Consider the following 23,321-nt stretch of genomic DNA (forward strand, 5'->3'; position numbering starts at 1 on the left):
TTTTACTACTTCTGTTTTTATGTTTGGGCTCTGCTGGACAAAACTAGATTTTCCCAGATAGATAAAGTGAAAATTACATGGGTTATCTGAGTTTTTCTCCTGCTCCTGCTACATGGCTGGATATAACCTGAATAGATGCACTCCTACTTCAACACTGATTATTACACCTTCACATTGCCCTGCACTTCTTCAGAAGTAAAAGTAAAAGCCAGTGTTTGTCCTTTACTAATGGCTAGCCTAGAAAGTGACTCAAGGAAAGAAAACTCTTATGAAAACCCTTATGAAACTCTTTTGAAATTGTATTTTATAATTAAATATATTTTAATTATAAAAATGTATCAAACTGCAGAATTTATTTTACACTAAACTTCACAGTTTAAGAACTACTATTTAGCATCTACCTTATAAATATGTGTAATCACAAAGACAAGCCATTTATTTTTTATGCATGTCCTGGAAATAAAGATAAATGCAGTAGTAAGGTGGAGTGAAAAGTATAATTTTGTGCCTTGATGAAGAGAAAAGAGCATGAGTTGAAGTCATTTGTAGCTAATTGGTGGTTGTGTTGCTGCTCCTCAGTTTGGGAAAATTAGAATATGAAAAATCTGTATGTGAAATAAAACCAAATTTTCTCTTCTCCCAGTACTCATGTAACCTTGTAGAAGATGTTAAATGAATGCAAGATGTATGACAAAGGGCCAATTAAAAATTAAAAGGTGTATTTGATTCTTTATTTGTAAAAAAGGAAAGTGTTCATAGAGTGATCCAAAAAACTAACTGTTTGTTTGTTTGTTTATTTGTTTAGGATGGATTGGATGCTTTGGTATATGATTTGGATTTTCCTGCCTTAAGAAAAAACAAAAATATTGACAACTTTTTAAGCAGATGTAAGTAATTTTTGTTGAGGTTAATGACAGACTATATATAATGAACTCTTGACTTAGATAATTCAAGCCTCCCCCCCCCCCCCCCGTCTACTCTTTGCTTATTTCATCAATAGTTTGTACATAAAATGAGTGAAATGGGAAAGAAACTTTATTAGTTAATTTGGGTGCCTAATAGGATAATCTAAAAATATTTTGCAGAAAAGGGAATGAAAAGTAAATGGCTAAAATAAGTATATTAAAATAAGCATATATATACATGTACATTAAATTTCAGTAGTTATATTCTTTTTCTTTTGTAAATGAATGAACTATTATATTTTAATATCTGCAAGTAAGAATAGATTACATATGAAAAGCCCTCCTGGATACGAGAATTTTCTTCATGAAAGGTGGCTTGTATTTAAATTTTACAAATATTCTTTTCTAAAAACATTGTTTGGATTTTGATATTATATACATTTAGGTTGGGTTGTTTTTAGTGTTATCTTTCAGGTTTGGTTACATATGTTAGAAAGATTTTATTTTTTATAATAGTTAAAGGTTTTTACTTTTTTATAACTTATCATTTCTATATTTGGAAATCTTGCCTCTGAATTTTACTTACCAATTTTATGTTCTTTTAGTTGTCTATTTTATTTATTTATTTATTTTATTTTTAAAAAGGTTGACTATACTCTCTTTTTTAAAAGATTTTATTTATTTATTTTTAGAGAGGGAAGGGAGGGAGAAAGAGAGAGAGAGAAAGAGAGAGAAACATCAATGTGCGGTTGCTGGGGGTCATGGCCTGCAACCCAGGCATGTGCCCTGACTGGGAATTGAACCTGTGACACTTTGGTTTGCAGCCTGCGCTCGATCCACTGAGCTATGCCAGCCAGGGCTCTAGTTTTCTTTTTTTTTTTAAATAAAAATATTTATTCAGCCTTAATTTTATTTTGGAATATGTTGCCACATTCTGAATAGGAACTTTTTAAGTATAAAAGTTTCCTTAATTTCTCACAGCTTACTGAAATTTCAGGAGAATTTTCTTGTTTACATTTGCTTCCTTCCTTCCTTAACGCTATAGCAAAAAACTAAAAAGGTGGAGAAACATGACTATTTCTTATTTGAAGGGAGGCAAAGGATAAATGCACATTAATACAGAGACGAGTGTGTATTTTTGTAGTTAGGTTAGCAGGAATTGGACCATATGTCGTCTTAATCTGTTAACTCCTTTTGCTCTGCAATGTTGTTTCATAATACTAAATATGCCATTATATACTACATTTTATAAACAGAAACATCAGTAGAAATAAGTAAAATGAAAACATAAAGCTACAGTAAATTATTTTAACTGACAAATGTGTGTATTTTAGTCCAGCTTTTATTTTATTTTTTGTTCTTTAAACTATTTTTAAATTTTATTTTTTAATTATGGTTTACATTCAGTATTATTTTGTATTGGTTTCAGATGTACAACATAGTGGTTAATCATATACTTAATAAAGTGTTCCCCCTGTTATTCCCAGTATCCATCTGATACTATACATAGTTAACTACAGTATTATTGACTATTCATATGCTGTACTTAAAATCCCTGTGACTGTTTTATAACTACAGATTTATACTTCTTAATTTCTTCACCTTTTTTACATAGTTCCTTATACTCTCTACCCTCTGGCAACTATCAGTCTGTTCTTTACAGGTCTTTTTCAAATTTTGTCCATTTATTTTGCTCTTTAGACTCCATCCACATGTAAGTGAAATCATATGTTATTTGTCTTTTTCTGGCAGACTTATTTCATTTAGCATAATACCCTCTAGGTTCATCCATGTTGTTGCAAATGGTGGGATTTCTTTTTTTTAATTTATTATTATTTTTTGTTCTCACTCTAAGACATGCTTATTGATTGCAGAAAGAGGAGAAGGGTGGGAGAGAAAGGAGAAAATCATTGACGTGAAAGGGAAACTTTAGTTGGTTGTCTTTTGCATGTGCCTTGACTACCTTTCAGTTTATGGGACAATGCTCCAACAAACTGAGCCATTTTGTCCAGGGCACATTTCATTCTTTTTTTATGGCTGAGTAGTATTCCATTTTATATATATGTACCATATGATCTTTATTCAATCATCTATTGATGGGCACTTGGTATACCTTGGCCATTGTAAATAATGCTGCAGTGAACACAAGGGTTCATATATTCTTTTGAATTAGTGTTTGGGTTTCTTTGGCTATGTACCCAGAAGTGGAATCTCTGGGTCCTAAGGCAGTTTCATTTTTAATTTTTTGGTGACCCTTCATACTGTTTTACATAGTGTGTACACCAACCTGTATCCCCACCAGCAGTGCACAAGGGTTCCCTTTACTCCACATCCTTGTCAACACTTGTTTGTAGATTTATTAATGATAGGCATTCTGACAGGTGTGGGATGATACCTCTTTATGGTTTTAATTCGCATTTCTCAGACTCTTAGTGACATTGAGCATGTTTACATATGTCTAGTGGCCATCTATATGTCCTCTTTGGAGAATTGTCTATTTAGGTCCTCTGCTCATTTTGTTTTTGTCACCAGCTTTATTTTTTATTGGTTTTTAATTGGAGTATTTGTTTCTTGGTGTTGAGTTGTATGAGTTCTTTATAAATTTTGGTTATTAACTCCTTATCAGATGTATCATTGGTGAATATGTTCTCCCATTCAGTAGGTTGTCTTCATTTTGTTGATAGTTTTTGTTGTTGTTGTTGTTGTGCAAAACTTTTTAGTTTGATGTAGCCCCATTTTATTTTTTCTTGTGTTTCCCTTGATTGAGGGGGTATATCAGAAAATATATTGCTAAACAAAATGTCCAAGATTTTACTGCCTTTGTTTTCTAGAAGTTTTATGGTTTTGAGTCTCATGTTTAAATCTGTAATCCATTTTGAGTTTATTCTCGTATATAGTGTAAGAAAATTGTCTAGTTTCATTTTTTTGCATGTATCTCTCCAGTTTTCCCAAAATTATTTACTGACTAAATTGCCTTTACCCCATTGTATGTCTCCTTTGTCAAATATTAATTGACTATAAAGCTGTGGGTTTATTTCCAAGCTCGCTCTTCTGTTCCTTTGATCCATATATTTGTTTTTATGTCAGTACCATGCTGTTTTGATTACTATGGCCTTGTAGTATAGTTTGATATTAGGTACCATGATTCCTCCAACTTTGTTCTTCTTTCTCAAGATTGCTTTGGCTATTTGGGGCTTTTTGTGGTTCCATATAAGTTTTTAGAATATTCTAGTTGGTGAAATATGCCATTGGTATCCTGATTGGAATTGCATTGAATCAATAGATTGCTTTGTTTAGTGTGGACATTTTAACAGTGTTATTTCTTCCTATCCATGAACACGATATATGCTTCCACTTATTTGTATTTTTTTCAGTCCTTTCAGCATCTTTTAATTTTCTAAGTATAGGTCTTTTACACCCTTGGTTAAATTTATTCATAGGTTTGTGGGGTTTTTTGTTTTTTTGGTTTTTTTTTGGATGCAATTGTAAATGGGATTATTTTCTTAGTTTTCTTTTCTGATAATCTAGTTTTTAAATTGCAGAAGATGTAGAGAATAATAAAACAAAATTATAGCAAATCATACCTAGCGTCAGGTAACAATTGTAACTAAGGAGGGTTATACCAGGATTGCAAATTAGTTTAAGGATCAAAAATCAATTAGTGTAATTTACCATATTAATACACCAAAAAAGAAAATCCATAATATCACCTCAGTAGATATAGAAAAAGCATTTGATAACATTCAGTATTTATTTATTTTTAACATTGATAATGTTTCTCTGCTATCTAGAATTTGAAGGAAAACTCCCCCAGCCTTATAAAGAGAATCTACAAAAACCTACAATTCAGATTGTATTTGTGTCTTACTAAATGCTTTTTCTTTAAGGTTAGGACAAGTCAGCCTTTTTTTTTTTTTAAGATTTTATTTAGTTTTAGAGAGAGGGGAAGGGAGGGAGAAAGGAGGGGAGTGAAACATCAGTGTGTGGTTGCCTGTCGTTTGCCCCCTACTGGGGACCTGGCCTGCAACCCATACATGTACCCTGACTGGGAATCAAACTGGCAACACTTTGGTTTTCAGGCCCGTGCTTAATCCACTGAGCTACACACCAGCCAGGGTGAAAAGTCAGTCTTTTCTCACCACTTTCATTCAGCATTGTTTTAGAAGTTTTAGTGCAACTTGGTAAAATAAAGAAAAATTATATACATTAAAATGAAAAGTAAAATTTTATTTATTTGTACGACATGCATTTTTATATAGAAAATTCTCAAGATTCTACCAAAAAAAATTAAAGAACTAATTAAGATAAACACCATTGCTAGTTAGAAGGTTAAATAAACAGCAGTTCTATTTCTGTATATTAGCAACAAGCGATTTGAAATAGACACTATACCAAATATAACACTATTTACAGTAGAAGCAAAAACATGAAGAATTTATGGATAAATTTGACAAAATATGTGCAAGACTTGTTTACTGAAAACTACATAATATTACTGAGAGAAATTTTAGAAAACCAAAAATGAAAGAAAGAATAGCTATTCAATGTTCATGGATTGGACCATTCAATAATAAAATATTCACTGTCCCCCAAATCATTTGATCTATGGAGTCCATGTATTTTCAGAACCTATACAGGCTTTTTGTGTAAAGTGCCAGCAATTCTAAAATTCATTCAGAATGGTGGAATAGCCAAATAATTTTGAAAAGAGCAGAGTTGGAGGACTAATATTACTCAATTTCAAGATTAAGGCAGTATAATTAATATCGAAAGAATAAACACATAGATAAATAGAACAGAATAAAGTTCAGAAATAGACCCATACATATGTGGTCAATTGATTTTCAACAAAGGTGATAAACAAATTCAGCATTTAACTTTGCACCATATACAAATTGAACTCAAAATGGATCGTAGACCAAAATGTAAGAGCTAAAACTGTACTACTTCCAGAAGAAAACATAGAATATATTTGTGACTTCGGTTAGGTAAGGATTACTGAGATGGAACACAAGTAGCACAAACCATGGTTAGTTTTTTTAAAACAGGTTAGATTTCATCAAAATTCAAAACTTTCTTTTTAGGAGACACCTGCTAAGAAAATGAACAGGTGAGCTACACACTGGGAGAAAATAGTTGCAAAACATGTGAAAGGGAAATGAATAGTGCTTTTAACAAATGGATATACATATGCAAAAGAATGAAGTTGAACCCCCACCTCACACCATATGCAAATTAGTTCAGGATGTAAGAACTAAAACTTTCAAACTCTTAGAAGAAAACATAGGCATAAATCTTTATAAACTTAGTTAGGTAGTTGTTTTTTAGGTGTAACACCTAAAGTACTACCAACAAAGAAAAATAAATTAGTACATTGAAATAAAAAAACTTCTGTGCTCTTTCAAAGGACACTAGCATGAAAGTAAAAAAAAAACCACCATAGAAGGGGAGAACAGTATTAGCAAATCACCTACTATATAAAAGATTGTTGATTTAGATAAAAATAAAGAGCCTTGTACTCAATAAATAAAAACAACAACCCAAACCCTGGCTGGCGTAGCTCAGTGGATTGAGCTAGGTCTGCAAACCAAAGTGTCTCAGGTTTGATTCCCAGTCAGAGGCACATGCCTGGGTTGCAGGCCATGACCCCCAGCAACCACACATTGAATGTTTCTTTCTCTCTCTCGCTCTCTCTCCTCTCTCTCATCTCATCTCGTCTCTCGCTCTTCTCTCTCCCTCCTCCTCCTCCCTCCTCCCTCCTCCCTCCCGCTCTCCCCCTCCCTCCCTACTCCCTCATCTAAAATAAATTTTAAAATCTTGTAAAAAAAAAATAAAAACAACTCCCCCAGTTTTAAAATGGCAAAGGATTTGAATAGACATTTCTCCAAAGAAGATGCACAAGTGGCCAGTAAGCATGTGAAAAGCTGTTCAACATGGTTAGTCATTAGGAAGTTGCAATTTATGGCCACAGTGATATACCAGTACACATCTACTAGAATAACTGAAAATTTTTAAACTTGATAAAATTTTGATAAAATCAAGTACATATATGTGAAAACGTGGAGCAGTAGAACTCTGACACATTTTGGATTGGTTTGTAAAATAATAAGGCATATTGTAAAACAGTTTGGCACTTTTCTTGTAAAGTTATACATGCATTTACTATATGACCCCAGGATCATACTCCTAGGTATTTATTTGTCCAAGAGAAATGAAAGTATGTGTCCACATGAAGACCTGTATGGTGACTGTTAAAGTCACCTATTTAAGGTGATTTTATTTATAATTGCTATAAACTGGCAACAACCCAAATGCCCATTGGCTGGTAAATGGATAAATAAATTGTAGTACATCTACATAATAGAATAGTCAGCAGTAAAAAGGAGTAAGTTGCTGATATGTACAGCAACATCAATGAATCTCAAAAGCATTGTGGTAAGTGAAAAAAGCCAGGTACAACAGGATACATACATGCTGTATGATTCCATTTACATGATATAACATTCTCATTTGACTCCTGAAGTTGCATTTATGAAATATTTCACATAGAGTAATAGATTTTTCTATGATAGTATCTTACATACTGCTATAATTCATTTTTATGGATATTTATTGCTTTCATTAGTAAGTTACATCAAAATTGTTTCTCTAAAGTTAATTATTTTGTTTCAAATTGCTTTTTGTTGACAGATACCAGATGTAGTAATCTAGTACACCTGGAATATGGGATAAAATGTTTCTCTTTTGTATGTACTAACTCTCACTAAAATATAGCAGCTTTAAAGTGTAGCAGCTGAAAATGTTTTAAACTTTAGGCCTAACTAACTAAAAGGGAAAAGAGAATCTGTGACCGTTTTACTTAATACTTAGTTAAATACAAAGATTTACTTTGCTGGACTCTGGTATATGCTACCTAAATAATGAGGACTACAAAGAAAATATTTGTATGCCTCAGGTAAGTGATACAGATTTTAAAGTGAATTCTAGGTAGGGATTAGAGAGCTATCCAGGTAAAATAAACCGTCTTGGTAGGATTTACATTTTTGAAGAAGCATGTAACATATTTGGTGGAGGGGGGGTGGTTGGCAGGTAGAAGGAAGGAGAATTTGGAAACAGTGATTATGACTGTATATGTCTGTAAACCATTATGAATGTGTCACTAAGACTTTGGGGTACAAGATTCATGTGTTAGTAGAAATGTTTTTATTAAATCAGTTGAAATAAATTAGTATTTAAACAAATAAGTATTTATTGAAGTAATTTTACCACATTATAAAAGAAGGTAATAAAAGAGGGAAGAGCATTATATAAAGAAAGCCCATGAACCTGAGAGTAAAAGTGTGGTAGAGGACATTTGTTTGGATAAAAAATAAACCCAAAAATGATATTTTATGGTAGCATAGTATATATATAGCTTTCCTAATACAGATTACAAAAGTAGCGTGCTAGCTATGGTAGTAATGGTGTAGCAGCTATCTACTTATAAAAGCATGTAGAACAATTGATGAAATCTTTACAGTTGCTTTATTAATAATTTAATTGTTGAGAAAGTGATAAGAGTAATTGCTATTCTGGGTTGCAATCAGAAAGACTGAATTGGTTAGCATTTGGGAGGTGTCAGAGACCTTGAAACAAAGAACTCGGATTACCTTAGACCAGTCGCACTGTTCACATTTGGGGTCAGGTAACTCCTTGTTGTGGGGGGCTGGCCTTTGCACTGTAGGATGTTTAGCAGCATCCCTGGCCTCTACCTTCTAGATGCCAGTAGCATACTCTCCCTCCTCCCTCCCTCCCCCCATTTGTGACAATCAAAAATGTCTCAAGACTTGGCCAAATGTCCCCTGGGGGGTCAAAATTACCCTCAGCTGAGAACCATTGCCTAAGACTTTATGTCTATGAAGGAAAGAAATACTGGGCACAGTCAGGCATGTGTTCCAAGCATAGAAAATTTAATCCAATTTATTGAAAAGGTAAATCCTCTTAAGTGATTCTGAGTGAAGGATGATATTTCAAAAAGAGGTAAATATAAGAAGGTTGCAGCCAAAGAAACCAGGGTTATTCCACTGGGAATTCCCAGCCTAGATTGGAAAAGCTGTGAATGACCATATTAAGTATGAGCGCATATCCAGAGAGTAGCATTAATTTATAAAAGTTGTGTTAGCCCAGAAGCCTATGATGATCCAAGACTTGTGAAAAGTTCTGAAGACTAAAGTAACTATGCTCCTCTAGGCCTTCCCTTTTAGAGTTATGCATTCAAGGTGTATGAGAAAATAATAAATTCACTATGTGGGGCCATTTATTGTTGAATTATTTTTGAATGTCCATTCACTATAAAGACATGAAGAATAAGACTATTTTTCTTTAAAACTGTAGCTCTTACAATTTTGTGGAAGGAGATACACACAGAAGCAAATAGTAACTTATATATACCTTTATAATTGTGGAAGTTTATAGAGAATGGAATGATACATAGATCTTGAAGGGAATAAAGAAAGGCTTCAGAAAGTAACATTTGAGTTGAGTTGAGGATGGGCTAGATTTCTTAGTTAAGAACAATTCAGGCAGAGAAGGAACAGCATTTGTTGTTATGGAGCTATCAAAAGTCTGATATCTTTGAGGAAGTAAGAGTTCTGTATAAATTGAACTTGGTTTAATGAGGAGAAAGGGGTAAGGAGGACAGATGGCAGAAGGAGACTGAAAAAGCAGTTGGGCCTTTTGAGTAGATGGATTAGATTTAAGAAAAGAATTAGCCTGTGTCATCTTGTTTTTCTTGTTGTTTTGTTTTCATTTGTGTGAGTTTTAAAAATAAAGGAATTGAAGTTCAGGGAAAGAAGACATTTGAGCTCTTAAAATTAGCCTATACCCCCAGATTTAGGCAGGTTATACTCTGGAATATTGAATTAACATGCTGATATGATTGAGGATCTTTAGAAAAACTTTGGAGAATAGTGATCTGCCAGAAGATTAAAGATAAATAACCAAAGAAAAGGCAGAGAAATGTAGATTTCTGATCTGTGGCAGTCTTCAGACAGAGGCTTGAACTTTTGTTTACTACTACTATTGCTACCCTTGGTCAAGCTTCGTTATCTCTACTTGAATGATTACAGTAAATCTGTCTTGTCTCAGTGCATCCACTTTTGCTCATTTACAGTTAGTTATCCACATTGCTGCCAGAGGATTTTTTTAAATTGAAAATTTGATTAAGTCACATCTCATTCCCTGCCTTTTTGATTTTCCTAATGTGGCACTGTATTACCCTTTAGATTACATTCTTTTCTGTGTATGACCCTTCAAATTACATTCTTTTCTGTACTACTCTCCTCATGTTTTGTTTTGTTTGTTTTTTTTTTAGCTGAATTTTATTTAAAAATTTTGGAGGAGATAGATATATTTATTACTTTGATTGTGATGATAGTTTCAGAGGTTATGTATATGGAGAAATTCATCTAATTGTATACATTAAATATCTGCAGTTTTTATGTATTAATTATATCAAATAATTATATATTTTGTGGATAAGCCCTTTGTCAGATATGTTTTATAAATATTTTATTCCAGTCTGAGGATTGCTGTAATTTTCTTAATGGCATATTTTGATGAGCAGTAGTTTTTAATTTTTCCTTTTGAGAAGTTTTTAACTTTTATGAAGTCCAGTGTATCAGTCTCTTCAAAATAGTTATTGCTTTCTAAGATCTATGTAAGATAACTTTGCACACTCCTAGGTCCCAAAGATATTCTCGTTTTAATTTAGAAGCTTTATCGTTTTAGCTTTTGATTGTTTATGATCCATCTCAAATCAACTTGTGAATGGTGTGAGAGATTAAAGTTTATTATTTTTCTGTATGGTTATTCGGCTGTTTTAGCAACATTCATTGAAAAGACTTTCATTTTCCCATTGCATTGCTTTGGTGACTTTATAAAAAAAAATCAAATGACTGTTTAATTGTGGGTCTATTTCTGGGTCCTTTATTCTGCTTTATTGATCTATTTGTTTATCCTTTTTTAAAATATATTTTATTGATTATGCTATTACAGGTATCCCATTTTCCCCCTTTTATTCTCTTCTACCCTGCACACCACCCCCCACCCTCATTCCCTGCCTTTAGTTTGTACATATAAGTTCTTTGGCTTCTCCGTTTCCTATACTATTCTTAACCTCCCCCTGTATATTTTGTACCTACCATTTATGCTACTTATTCCCTGTAGTACATTTTCCCCTCTCCTCCCTCCCACTCCCCCACTAATAACCCTCCATATGATCTCCATTTCTGTGATTTTCTTCTTGTTCTAGTTGTTTGCTTAGTTTTTGTTTTTGTTTTTTAAGGTTCAGTTGTTAATAGTTATGAATTTTTTGTCATAAATTTTTTATTATTATTTTACTGTTTATGCTATTACAGTTGTCCCTACCCACATTGTTGTCCATAGGTCATGCATATATGTTCTTCTTGATCCCTATAGTTTGCATTTTCTTATGCCTCAGCCACACAATGTACATTTATTTCCTGGGAAGTACCTTGAAACCTTCTCCACAGACTTTTTAGATGTTGTTTCCCTTTCCCTAGAATTCCTTCGTATCCCGTCCCACTTATAGGACTTACCCTTTATATTTCAAATAAGCTTTCAATTTAGCTTCCTAACCCCTTGATCTAGGCTACTCAGATGTCCTGCTCCTATGTATGTGCTTTCATGGCATCTTGTGCACTTACCACAGTTAGATTTTATTTATTTGTATGGTTCTTTGATTGTTACAGTCTTCTCCTTTCCTTATCACTAGACTGTATCATGAGAATAGGACACTTGTATTTTTACTTTTAAACCTGATTGAATATTAGGTACTCATTAAATATTTGTAAAATGTATTTGAGGTTAAATGCTGACTTGTTAGAAATGATCTAAAAAGTATTTCTTTGTTGGTAGAGTTTGGACATGGTCACTAGTTTTTAAAATTATTCTTGATTACTACATATTTTAAATGTATTGATGATAATATATAGATATTATGTACCAATCATCATAGTTAAACTAATAGTTAACATTTTACCCTATTTGCTTCTGGTTTTTTGTTTAAAATAAAATGATAAATGACAATTAGGTCTTGGGCTTCATGTCTTCCTTTTCCAGAGGTAACCACTAGCCTAGAGTTGATATATTTCCTCACTGTTTCTTAAACTTTGTCAGAATATTGATTTCTGGTCTACTATACAAAATCATCACATCAAAAACAAACATACAAATAAACCAACAATCCACACATGACAAGAAAAAATAATAATTTCAGTCACGATATAAGTTCTTTCAAAAGTTTATGTTATTACCCTGGCTGGCGTAGCTCAGTGGATTGAGCGCGGGCTGGGAACCAAAGTGTCCCAGGTTCGATTCCCAGCCTGGGAACCCAGTACATGCCTGGGTTGCAGGCCATAACCCTCAGCAACCACATATCTGCACATTGATGTTTCTTTCTCTCTCTCTCTCTCTCTCTCTCTATCTCTATCTCTATCTCTATCTCTATCTCTCTATCTCTCTCCCCCCTCCCTTCCCTCTCTAAAAATAAATAAATAAATCTTTTTAAAAAAAAGTTCATGTTATGGTAAAAGGTAAACCATTGTATCTCTGTGCTAATTACATGTATTATTGTAAAAGGGTTGTAGCTAAAGTTTTTTAATTTATTTTTCCAAGTAATTATATTTGGTAACTAGCCTTAATGTTCCATAAGGAGTTAAACTTTTTCTCTAATGGTTACCTTTTTAAATTCCTTCCAAAAATGGATTTCATGGATTGCACACATTTAATTAGATATTTACTTATATATAAATGGTCAGTAATGATCATCAAAAAGTTTATTCCTATTTTCCCCCATCTTCAGTTGTTCATATATCATTACTCTGGCATGTTTCAAAATGTAAAATATGTAATTATTCTCCATACTTTTTACATTTGTAAAATCATGATACTTCTCTGCATATTGAATGAATATTATGATAGTTGAGTGTTAGTGTTATCTTTAAATTAGCAGTTCATTAGTTGGAGGTTAAATCAATGAATTTAATAATTTTAGTAATTATATTTAAAAAGCCATGAATAAATAAATCATTCTCAGTTCAGCATGTTCTGCTAATATCAGTGAATCTATTGTTCATCCAAGGAAGTAAAAACAACTTGACTGTGTTTGCCTTAGCTTTTTGTGGCATTGCACAGAAGGTACATATTTATAAATAGAAAAGGGAAAGCCTTTTCTTCATTTTAAATTAAGGTGTAATAATAATTTAAAACATCAGATGTTTTTATGGATTTTCTTAAAGGTATCTACATTTCTGAAATCATATACTATAATATTGAAGATGGATATTCCATTATCTGTAGTAAAATTAAAGAGGGTTTTCATGTACTTTGAATATAATTTTAGCTGTAGTTAGAAGTCCACACTTTTTGAGGAATTATAAAGGGCAAAAGTTCTAAAAACAGCAAAGTTTATATACTATCTTTTATACACTGCTTACTTCTACATTTAAAAAGGATACATTTCCTGAGTGGAGGAGAATATATAGAATATATTGATCATGTATTGTGATTAGTATACAATTCTATTTTGCGTCATCTCAACTGATGAAAAAAGCTAAAACTACCATTTGGTAGTGTCATTAAAACTTCTTTACAACTAGGTATTAAGGTACGTATAAGAGTCTGCATTAATGTGGGATATATCCAGCCAAAATGCTTTGAAATGTAGTAGAGTTTTGGCATGTTTGACTTTTGGTTATTAAATCTATAAATGACCTGTATAGTTTGGTAAATTTAGCTTTTATTGTTGAATGTATTTCCATTTTGCTGGGGCAGGATTGTATTAAGGAATTATTTATTTATACTGGATACTGAAGTATAAGAAAAGTAGTACTTTGTTAAAGGACATGGAACTAATATATCATCATAGAAAACACACCTTTTATAAATGAAAATTTGGCATAAGCTTAAAATGGCATTTAGGTCATTTGGCAAAAAGTAGATTATTCAGTAATTTGTATTGAGAAAATCAGATATGCATATGAGGAGAAAATGAAATTCTCCATAACATATATAAATGTAAAGACATAAAATACTAGATGAAATTATAGGTATTGTGTTTATAGTCTTCAAGTAGAGAATGCCTTTTTTTAAAGCAAGATACCAGGGCTAGAAACTGTAGGAGACATTGACACATTTTGGCATGTTAAAACTATATAAAGAAAAACAATATAATATAAAGAACACTGATAAACTGGGATAAATTACAACATGCTTAACAGAAACCTACTATATTCCTACTATATGAAGAAATCCTTCCAATCAATAAAAATGCAAACAATTTAAAAATGGACAAAGTAACTGAAATTATAATATAAAAGAGAAAAAAATAAAACAACCAATGAGCAGTTGACAGTTGAACACATGTATTAATATTTTAAGAAATATGGGTTAACATAAAAAGATGCCACCCCTACGTCCACCTCATTCTGCATCAGAAAGATAAAAAAGAATAAAATTTAGGATTGTTAGCACTATGAGCTAAAATCGGTGCAGTCATTTTGGACAGCAGTTGGATAATATATTTCAAAACCAATAAGGTTCATGAGTATATCCTAATACTTTTACTTAAAGAAATGTACCCTGTAAAAAAGCTCTGCAAATATATAGGAATGTTCATCATAGCAAATATATATTATTAGAGCAAAACATTGTAAATATAATATAAACATTGTAAACACAGTACAAATCAATAGAAGTCAGTCAGCTATCCAGTGTGTTTAATGAAAAGCCATTTACAAAATATCTTTTTGTAAGTATATATAATAACACATTTAAAAAAATGAATACATACATTTCATTGAACAAATGTACCATAACTTTAAAAACTGTTTCTGTAATAGTGGACACTTAGGTTTCTTCTAGTTTTTCATTATTATAGGTAAGGCTGTGATGGCCATTCTTATACATACAACTTGGTATACTCACTTTTTTCTTTTTAGCTTTTTTTGTATATTTTATTGATTATGCTACTGCAGTTGTCCCAATTTTGTTATCCCCCTCCTCCCTGCACCCTACTACTCTCCAGCATTCTCCCCCCACCCCAACACTTAGTGTATGTCTGTTGGTTGTATATGTAAGTTCTTTGGCTTCTCTATTTCCTATACTATTCTTAACCTTTCCTATTTTGTGCCTATGTATTATGCTTCTTATTTTCTCTACCTTACTCCCCCATTCTCCCCCTCCCCACTGATAATCCTCCATGTGATCTCCATTTCTTTGATACTGTTCCTGTTGTAGTTTGCTTAGATTTTGTTTTTTAGGCTCAGTTGTTGATAGTTGTGAATTTGTTGTCATTTTACTGTTCATAGTTTTGATCATCTTCTATTTCTTAGATAAGTCCCTTTAACATTTCATATAATAAGGGTGTGGTGATGATAAACTCCTTTAACTTGACCTTATATGGGAAGCACTTTATCTGCCCTTCCCATCCAAATGATAGCTTTGCTGGATAGACTAATCTTGGCTGTAGGTCCTTGCCTTTCCTGACTTGGAATAGTTCTTTCCAGCCCCTTCTTGCCTGTAAGGTTTCTTTTAAGAAATCAGCTGACAGTCTTATTGGGAACTCCTTTGTAGGTGACTGTCTCTTTTTCGTTTTCCACTTTTAAGATTCTCTCTTTATCTTTAATCTTGGGTAACTTAATTATCATGTGCCTTGGTGTGTTCCTGCTTATTAGTCCAATTTCTTTGGGACTCTCTGGGCTTTCTGGAAGTTTATTTCCTTTGGTGGATTGGGGAAGTTTCCCTTCATTATTTGTTCAAACAAGTTTTCAATTTCTTGCTTTTTCTATTCTCCCTTTGGCACCCCTATGATTTGGATGTTGGAGCATTTAAAGTTATTCCAGAGCTTTCTCAGCCTCTCCTCATTTTTTTGAATTCTTGTCTTCATTCTGTTCCAATTGGATGTTTATTTCTTCATTTTGTTTTAAATCCTTGTTTTGAGTCGCAGTTTCCTTCCCTTCACTTTTGGTTCCCTGTATATTCTACTTTATTTCACTTTGTATAGCCTTCATTTCTTCCTTCATTTTGCAACTGAGTCCAATAATTTCTGTGAGCTTCCTGATTACCAATGTTTTGAACTCTGCATCAGATAAGTTGGCTATCTCCTTGCTGCTTAGTTCTTTTTCTGGAGTTTCGATCTGTTCTTTCATTTGGGCCATATTTCTTTGCCTTGACACATCTGTTATGTTGTAAGGGGTGGAGCCTTAGGTATTCACCAGGGCAGGGCAACCCACTTTGTTGTGTTGTAACACTGTCTGTGGGGGAGGGGTCAGAGAGGGAACAATGCCACTTTCTGGCTCTGTGCTAGCCCTACTTACCGTCACTTCCCTCACTTCCCACAAGTGGATTGTGGCCCTTCAGAAGCTGATTCTCAGATGGGTGGGTTTATATACATTCTAGGACCCTGTGGGCCTCTCCCACGGACTCTCCTGTGATCCTGAGAGTTTCTCCCACTGCCACAACTCCTGCAGATTTTTACATCCAGATGTTTTGAGTCTTTAGTTTCCCACGCTGAAACCCTGGGTTCTGCAATCTGTCTTGCTTCCCAATGATTCTTCCCAGTGTATGGGCCCACGAATGTGGGACCAACTGGTCCACTAGCCACCTCCTTGACTGTGAGTCCTCTCTGCCTTGGCTTCCTGTCTCCGCCCCTCCTACTAGTCTGGGTGAATGTTTCTTTTAACTCCTTAGTTGTTGGACTTCCATAAAATTTGAATATCTGGCAGTCTGGTTGTATTTTGTTTTTAAATTTGTTGTTGTCCTTCTTTAGGTTGTACAAGGAAGTGAAGCATTGCTACCTATGTCTCCATAATGATTGGAACCCCTGGGCTACTTTCTCCAAATCTTTGGTGTTGTATCAGTACATGAGCAGATCCACTTTTTTCTTTCTGTGAAGTGAATTTTAGGAATTGCTGAGTCAAAAGTTATATCTAGTTTACATTTTTATATGTCGTCAAAATGCAGTTTTATACCACCAGGTGAAATAGAAGTCAGAATTTTAGCCCTGACCAGCATGGCTTAGTGGATTAGGTGTTGACCCATGAAACGAAAGGTTTCAGGTTTGATTCCCAGTCAGGGCACATGCTTGGAGGGCAGGCCTGGTACTAGAGGCAACTGATTCATGTTTCTCCTGCACATGAATGTTTCTTTCCCTCTCTTTTACACTGCCTTCCCCGTCTCTAAAAATAAGTAAATAAATAAAGTCTTTTTTTTTTAAGGTCAGAGTTTTAAATTGGAGTCATAAGATTGAATGCATTATGCAGTATGACCTGGGATGTTCCAAAGTCTTATAAAGTTATTATAAATAAAGTGGCACTTAATCAGATAGACTTTTTAAAAGGACAGTTAAATATTCTCTTTATTTACTTTTTAACTTATTGTGTAATAAATTTACAGAAAAGTTGCAAAAAATAGTAGACTCCTGTATGCCCTTCACTCATCTTCCCTAATTTTACCATCTCATATAACCATGGCACATAGACAAGACTGAGGAATTAAAATTGGTACATTACTGGTAGCTAACTACATACTTAACTCAGGTATCAGTTTCTCCACTAATTTTTTTTTCTTCCAGAATCCAGTCTAGAATACCACATTGTATTTAGTTGCCATTTCTCCTTAGTCTTCTCTAGTCTGTGAGAGTTTTTCCATCTTTCCTGTTTTTTATAACCTTGACAGTTTTGAAAGTTACTGAAAAGATTTTGTAGAACATCTCTCAGTTTGAGTTTGTGTGATGTTTTTCAGTAATTAGACTGAGGTTATGAGTTTGGGAGACAAATGGGTACCACAGAGATGAAGTGTACTTTGCATCACATTATATCTGAGATATGTGACATCATGATGTGTATCAATGGTGATGTTAACCATTATCACTTGGCTTAAGGTAGTGGTTGCCAGGCTTCTCTCCTTTTTTTTTTTTTTTTTCACTATTTTCCATTTCCATACTCTAGTACTTGGAATTGGGTCCCTAGTCCAGCCCACACTCAATGGAATGGGGATCAATCAGCCTCACCTCTAGATTCGGAGGGCTGCATATTTTCTGTCACAGAGCAAAAGTTTTTTATTATGATAAGTCTCTAACTTACCAGTTATTTCTGTTAAGGATAGTGCTTTTGGTATCATATGTGAAAATCATTGCCAGACCCATGATTGATTTTTTAACAGCTTCATTGAGATACAATTTATATACTATAAAGTTCACCTATTTAAAGTATACAATTAATTGTTTTGTATGTGTGTATAGTGTTGTGCAACCATTACCACAATCACTTTTAGAACGTTTCACCAACTTGAAAAGAAACCCCATTCCATGGAATAAAAATAGCCTCTTCAACAAATGGTGTTGGGAGAACTGGACAGCTACGTGCAAAAAAATGAAACTCGAGCACCAACTTACACCTTATACAAAAATAGATTCAAGGTGGATAAAAGACTTAAATATAAAGCGTGACACCATTAAAGTCCTAGAAGAGAATGTAGGTAGGAAAATCTCAGATATTTCACGCAGAAACTTTTTTACTGACTTGTCTCCTAGAGCAAGGGACATAAAGGAAAGAATAAACAAATGGGACCTCATCAAAATTAAAAGCTTTTGCACAGCTAAGGAAAACAGTATCAAAATAAAAAGAGAACCAACTGTATGGGAAAACATATTTGCTAATGATACCTCAGACAAGGGTTTAATCTCCAAAATATATAAAGAACTTACGCGACTCCACTCTAAGAAGACAAGTAACCCAATTAAAAAATGGGCAGAGGGCTTGAACAGACAATTCTCCAAGGAGGACATACAGAAAATCCAAAGACACATGAAGTGATGTTCAATATCGCTAGCCATCAGAGAGATGCAGATTAAAACCACAATGAGATACCACTTCACACCAGTCAGAATGGCCATCATAAACAAACCAACAAACAACAAGTGTTGGAGAGGTTGTGGAGAAAAGGGGTCCCTAGTGCACTGTTGGTGGGACTGCAGACTGGTACAACCACTATGGAAAGCAGTATGGAACTTCCTCAGAAAACTAAAAATGGATCTGCCTTTTGACCCTGCAATTCCACTGCTGGGACTCTATCCTAAGAACACTAAAACACCAATCCAAAAGAACCTGTGCATCCCAATGTTCATAGCAGCACAATTTACAATAGCTAGGTGCTGGAAGCAACCTAGATGCCCATCAGTAAATGAATGGATCAAAAAACTATGGTACATTTACACAATGGAATTCTATACAGCAGAAAGAAAGAAGGAGCTCATACCCTTTGCAACAGCATGGATGGAGCTGGAAAGCATTATGCTAAGTGAAACAAGCCAGGCAGTGAAAGACAAATACCACATGATATCACCTTTAACAGGAATCTAAACAACAAAACAAAAAACTAGCAAAATATAACCAAAGACACTGAAATAGGGGATAGTCTGACAGTGGCCAGAGGGGAGAGAAGAGGGAATTTCAGGGGGGAATGGGTAGGGATTACAGGAACAAATTTGGAGGACACATGGACAAAAACTAAGGGTGGAGGGTAATGGGGGGAAGGGGGGAGGGTTGGGTGGAGGGGCTGGAACGGGAGTAGGGGGGAGAAAACTGTACTTGAACAATGATTGAAATAAATAAATAAATAAATAAATAAATAAATAAGAAACCCCATTCCCATTAGTAGTCACTCCCTATTTCTTCCCAAGCTCCTCATCCCTAGGTAATGAGTAAAGTATTTTGTCTGTATTGATTTGCCGATATAGTCACTTCCTATAGGTGGAATACTATATGTGGTCTTTTGTGACAGGCTTTTTGGACTCAGCATGATGTGTTCAAATTTCATCTGTGTTGTAGCTTGTACTTCATTCTTGTTATTTGTCAAAAAGTATTCTATTCGTTGGTATATACCAACATTTTGTTCTGTTAACATTCATCAGTTGACAAACATTTGTATTGTCTATTTTTTTGGCTATTATGAATAATGCTGCTATGAACATTTGATACAAGTTCCAAACATTTCATTCATTGCATTTTCATTTCATTCTACTTGTAGGTATGATATGATACCTAGAAAATGCTATGTTTAACATTACATGATATATTTGATAATGCTGTTTAACATTTTGAGAAACCCAAGATTTCTCAAAAGTAAATACATGCTTTTATTATTTTGGAGTAAAGATATGTGGCTTCTCTATTGTTCCTGAGTAGATAAGAGCTGCATGTAATTGGTTGTCTCCATTTATATAAAATACCATTAAGTGTTTTTAATATTTTAGTAAGTATCATTGAACTCATACATTATGGACATAAGCATGGATGAAGTATGGTTTTCATCATTGAGGAGATGAGAACTACAGTCTAACAGAACTGTATAAAGAGCTTCAGTCCAGATTGATAGCTGAAATCTAGGGAAATAGTGGTGTCCTAGAGGAAGAAGTCATCCCATATGCTTGAGAAGATCAGAAATGGCTGAGCAGTAGATACAGGATTAGATCTTGTATTATAGTAACTTGGTCAGATAAAATGAGGCAAGTCATTTTAGGCTGGTGATCAACATCTGCAAAAAGGCATGAAGATGTGAAACAGTAAGGCGGTGTGGGAAATTGCAAATAACTGGGCATTGCTAGAGCATTGTTGGGGAGAGTATCTAGAAATAAAGGACTGAATCAGACAGTAACAAGATCTAAAAGCCTTTTTATGCTGTGTTGAAGAGTTTGGATTTTTTTTTCCTGCTTTTTTCCTCAAATGGTATATATGCGTGGGTACACACCATACACTGGCAAAATATGACACATGTTCCTGGAGCTTGTATTTCATTTGAAGATTTGGGCTTAAAACAGTTTTTTGGCATCAAAACAGATTTTTTATGGGTGAATATCACATTGTAAATTTTCCAGATAAATATTAGATCATTGTAGAGCTTGTATGGGCTGCTTTGATTACTCTAAAAGTATGCAAGGTATGTGGGGTTTCTTTAGGCATAGAATGGTAGTTTTTTGGTCAACCAGAATATTGTGCATCACTTTTATTACCATATATTATCTATTTTGACACTTCAGAAAACTTTTTAACAATTAGGATATATGTTACATTCTATAGTGATACCTAAAATGATGGTATATTTTATAATCTAAAATCTTAGGCTAGGCAAAATATATCTTTTCTTCATTAGAAAGCAACAGACTCATCCTGGCTGGCGTAGCTCAGTGGATTGAGCATGGGCTGGGAACTAAAGTGTCCCAGGTTCAATTCCCAGCCAGGGTACATTCCTGGGTTGCAGGCCATAACCCCCAGCAACCGCACATTGATGTTTCTCTCTCTCTCTCTCTCTCCCCCTCCCTTCCCTCTCTAAAATAAATAAATAAATAAAATCTTAAACAAAAAAAGGAAAAAAAAAAAAAAAGCTCTCTCTCCCACTGTTAAAAAAAAAAAAGCAACAGACTCATTATAGAAAACTTGAAACATATAGAAAGTATGCGGTATAAAATAATCTGTAATTCCACCACACTCAGGGATGAATGCAGTTGAATATAAGGGGAAAAAAGGGAGTCAAGAATGCTCCCTCGGTTTTTGCCCCAAGCAAAATTGAGCCATCAACTGAAATGTGGAGATCATGATAGAGGTTTTGGGTGAGAACATCTCTTCCATTTCAGACATTAAATTTGTGATGTTTGTTACCCAAGTAGATACATTTTGTAAGCAATTGAATATATAAATCTGAAGTTTAAGAGAGAGGTCTGAACTAGAGATAAATATTTTAGAGTTGTTGATGTGTAGATGGTTTTTAAAGCACTTGAAAGAAATGAGTGTAGATAGAGGAAAAAACACTATGGAAGACTGAGCCTTGAGATACTTCGTTCAGAAATCTGGGAGAAGAGAAGGAACCGCAACAGGGAGGTAACCACTGAGGTTGAAAAAAATACTCTTAGTATTATCTGAAGAATGTGGTATCCAGGAAGTAAAGTAAATTGAAGTAAGTACCAGGAGAGAATGGTAAAACTGTGCCAAAAGCTGCTGATATATCAAGATGAGAACTGAAAATTGGTCATATAGCAATTGGTTGCTATATTTAGCAACATAGTGGTCATTTGTGACTGACAAGCAGTTTTGGTTGAAAGGTAATGGCCAAAGCCCACCCAGAGTGGATTTAAGAGCAGATATAAGAATGATTTAAAAGCAAAGAGTATACACAACTTTTGAGGAATTTTGTTTTAGTGGAGTTGAGTAACAGGGTAGTAGTTGGTGAGAGAAATGGAATCAAGATGTTTCTTTAAGATGAAACTGAAAACAGCATGGTAAGATCCATTTAGGAAAGGGAAAACTGGGTACAAAAGAAAGGGAAAAACTGCTAGAACAGTGTCCTTAAAGTATTAGAAAATGATAACATCATTGGTGGAGGGATTGATGTAAGACAGAATTATTCTCCTATAGTAAAAGGTGAAGAGACCAAATATATGAGTGCACATGCTACTGGTTGGGAAAAAAAGATATGATAGTATCACCAATGGACCATGGTACCCTTGTAGTGGAGCTGGGCCTCCATTAAAGAAGAGGTTGGCAAACTACAGCCCACAGGCCAGTGTGATAGTAATTCTGTGCCAGTTTTCTTCTGATTGTTTAATTTGTTTTAGGGTAGTACCAACAAGGTCATTAGCTATGAATATCAGTGGGAGAGCTGTGGGAGGTTTGAGAAGAAAGTGGGAAATATGCTCTCTGACAGAGTGGGAGAGTGAACAGACTAGGGAAACACATGATTACCAAGCAGAATTAAGGGCCAGCTTTGTGGTTATGAATTTAAAGTGGGGTCCTGGCCAGGTAGCTTAGTTGGTCAAAGTATCATCCAGATGCACCAAAGTTGCAATTTCAATATCTGGTCAGGACACTTATGAGAATCAGCCAATGAGTGCATAAGTAAGTGGAACAACATTTCTCTCCCTCATTCTTCCTTCCTCCCTCCCTCCTTCCCTTCCTCCCTATCTCTAAAATCAATTTAAAAAATAAAGCAACATCAGTCAATATGACTTTATGTATTTATCCATATATATTCAACTGCATGGGTACCGACATAGAGTTATTTGGAGAATTGGATTTAACTAAGATTATGTTTTTGCCAAACTAAGTATAAGAGCCAGGGCATTGAAAGTGTATGCAAGTAAGTGATTATAGTAATTGAACATGAAATTTAAGCTAGGTAGTAAGAAAGAGAAGTTACCAGTGTAGTGAGGTTCACTAAAAATGGGATAGGATCAGTGAATTCAAGGTCTTGGTGGGATTGGGGATTGTTGGAGTTGAATTATTGGAAGAAGTAAGCAGCAAAGCTATGGGAGTGCTTAGAGAATATAAGATTTGAAATTGAAATTATGGGAGGATTATAATT

At 34.2% G+C, this 23,321-nt stretch overlaps 1 protein-coding gene across 2 annotated transcripts in view; it reads left to right on the forward strand.

Moving 5' to 3' along the window:
* The window catches only part of ROCK1 (Rho associated coiled-coil containing protein kinase 1), a 158,547-nt gene that overhangs the window by 24,085 nt on the left and 111,141 nt on the right, over positions 1-23,321 (forward strand). For both annotated transcript variants that reach the window (XM_028524517.2, XM_036009232.1), the window contains exon 2: positions 806-887. In XM_028524517.2, coding sequence (XP_028380318.1) covers positions 806-887 — 82 coding nt within the window. The remainder of the gene's footprint in view (positions 1-805; positions 888-23,321) is intronic.

The sequence above is a fragment of the Phyllostomus discolor genome, chromosome 9, assembly GCF_004126475.2.
Source record: "Phyllostomus discolor isolate MPI-MPIP mPhyDis1 chromosome 9, mPhyDis1.pri.v3, whole genome shotgun sequence".
NCBI lineage: Eukaryota > Metazoa > Chordata > Mammalia > Chiroptera > Phyllostomidae > Phyllostomus > Phyllostomus discolor.